The sequence below is a fragment of the Empidonax traillii genome, unplaced genomic scaffold (genome assembly GCF_003031625.1).
Source record: "Empidonax traillii isolate 1590-97213 ecotype Southwest subspecies unplaced genomic scaffold, ASM303162v1 scaffold248:size1534464, whole genome shotgun sequence".
Taxonomy (NCBI): Eukaryota; Metazoa; Chordata; class Aves; order Passeriformes; family Tyrannidae; genus Empidonax; species Empidonax traillii.
Genome location: NW_020955441.1, coordinates 980072 through 982465, shown reverse-complemented (window position 1 = coordinate 982465; position 2394 = coordinate 980072). Strand labels below are relative to the sequence as shown.

Sequence of the window (2394 nt, the reverse complement as noted above, 5' to 3'; positions counted from 1 at the left end):
GTAAAGCCTTGCCTACCTCTTTACATATGTACCTTTTCTTACACTCCAGATGTTTGAAGCAATTAGAAAGAAAATGTGAAATACCAGATATGGAATGAGAAACATGACATGTACAAACCTGTACTTGATATTTACAAATTGGATTTATATTGTAAACACTGCAGAGGTGTGTTATGATTGCATTATTCAGCACTCTAAGACCTTGGCAGGTTTACACAGTATTTTCCAGGCTGATGAGAAGCTCTGCCCACATCAGAGCCAGCCAGATGAAAACCCCCTCTGAATGAGAAGCCACACAGTGCTGCACTGAGCCTGAGCTAATCGGATCTGCTGAGAGCTTTATTAAATGGCTCCACTGTTTTAGAGTTTGAACTTCTTAAAGACTGCAGTTCCAAACATTCACCACTTTGGGAAATTCAGGACTGAATCCAGATGCCACAACTAACTCTAGCAATTTCTCCAAAGGCAAGATTTAACATGGATTCTTTCCTCAGTGGCAGTGTGCAGACTAAACCTGTCTGCAGCGCAGTTCAGAGGCACTTAAGGTTGATGTTGGCTGATCCACTGGGTGAATCAGAGTCCAGGCTGCTCTTTAACTTTGCTGGAAAATACCTTTTTAGCAATGAACTGCCAGGCTTCATCAGGCCAGTACCAAAAGCATACTGCAAACTCTCTCACTCGTAAGAGTGTAACTCACAGAGAATTAATCTAGCAATTTTATTTATGGTTCCTGTTGGATTAACCTGAGTGCACTCTGAGCTTAGTTATCTCCACTTTATGATGCTGGTAACTTCCTCAGTAGAGCAAGGATTGTGACTCTGAGCTCAGAGCTGCTAGAAGTCACAGCCTGACATATTAACATAAGCAGAAATCAATGGTGATTTAAGATAACACACTACACTACCAACTGCAGCAGCTGGGAAGCAGCCTGACTGCTCACCGTGTTAGCCTTTCCATGGAGCTGATAACCAGCACAAGGTTATGGGACTCAGCTGTGGGCAGAAAACCTTTGAATTACTCTCAGCTTCAACCATCAAAAATTAAGAGTCAGAGCCCTTAAAACATCTCAGTATAAAAGACAATGGGAATATAATCACAAATATTCTGCACACTTGTGTGCAGAACCAGTGAGCATACAAGAGAAAGAAAATACCTAATTAGGCTTGGTCACTAACTACAGAACCAGAGAAATACCCCCTAGGCTGAAAAGTCAGCAACATAAAAATGACAAGTTGCTCTATAAAACAAGAACAGCAACAAAAATTTTAGCTTACACACCTGGAAAGGCCTGCCCCTTATCTTCAAAAGTAAGGCAGTTCTGGAAATTTCACAGAGGACATTAGAACACATTTAAAATTCAATAGAGAAAAACCTGGCAGCACAGATAAAGGGTGATATTCTAGGATGACTCTCATGAGATAACAACTGGCTAAATTACGAGGATTCTTACCTATATAACATGTAAAAGAACAGTAAAAATTTCTGTAGAGGAAGAAATGTTAAGGTGTGAACAGAGAAAAAACAGCTTTTTACTTTCTCCAGGGAAAGAGAAAGTAATTTACAAGACCAGTTAAGATACATCTATCTTACACAAACCTGCTCTGGTCTCTTGTTCCCTATGACTTGTGTTAAGTTATAAAATCTTTGACGGCCTGAGCTTGGCCTGATAAAGGCTTAATCTCAAAGTAATAATAATCTATGCACTGTGTCAGTAGGAAAATAACCCCCATCCCCAAGAAACCTTACACAGGGGTGAACAACTCTGGCCCCAACATAACTATAGTGATCAAGAAGCACGGCTTGGCCTCGTGTTTTGCCATCCCCATGACTCTGGACCACAGAGCAGACCACAGAGTCCAATGTTGCCAAAGCAACAGCAGAAAATGTTACTGCAAGGGGCAGCGTAGAAGTCCATGAGGCACCAAAACTGAGGATCACTGACTGAACTGACCTTTTTCTTTTCCCTTGTTTTAATCAGAGTTACCGCCAGGTCCGTCTGAACGAACTCCTACAAGAGCATTCCAGAGCAGCCAACATCATTGTCCTGTGAGTGCCAACATTTTGGTTCTAACTTTGAGAATAATGTGTACAGGGATTCTGGACTGGAGCAACAGAAACCCTTGGGTTATTTCACTGCGCACAAAACCAATCCCTTGAGTACCTTCTGAAGGACTTGCATCTGGACTGATAATTCTCTGAGACTGCACTGAATATGAATCTTTCCTGGTAGCTTAAAAGAAATCTCTACTCATGAAAAACCTGTCAAAAATGTAATCTTCACATCCAATCTGCACATTGAGTGTTACATCTGCTTGCCTGACTGCAGAAAACACGTATTTTCCCTTCTTTTCTCCCAACTATTACAAATTCAAAGTTAGAAAAAGGAGGTTTGCA

At 41.1% G+C, this 2394-nt stretch overlaps 1 protein-coding gene across 3 annotated transcripts in view; it reads left to right on the top strand.

The window, feature by feature from the left end:
• The window catches only part of SLC12A1 (solute carrier family 12 member 1), a 46425-nt gene that overhangs the window by 42255 nt on the left and 1776 nt on the right, over positions 1-2394 (top strand). For all 3 annotated transcript variants that reach the window (XM_027888931.1, XM_027888929.1, XM_027888930.1), the window contains exon 26: positions 1979-2046. In XM_027888931.1, coding sequence (XP_027744732.1) covers positions 1979-2046 — 68 coding nt within the window. The remainder of the gene's footprint in view (positions 1-1978; positions 2047-2394) is intronic.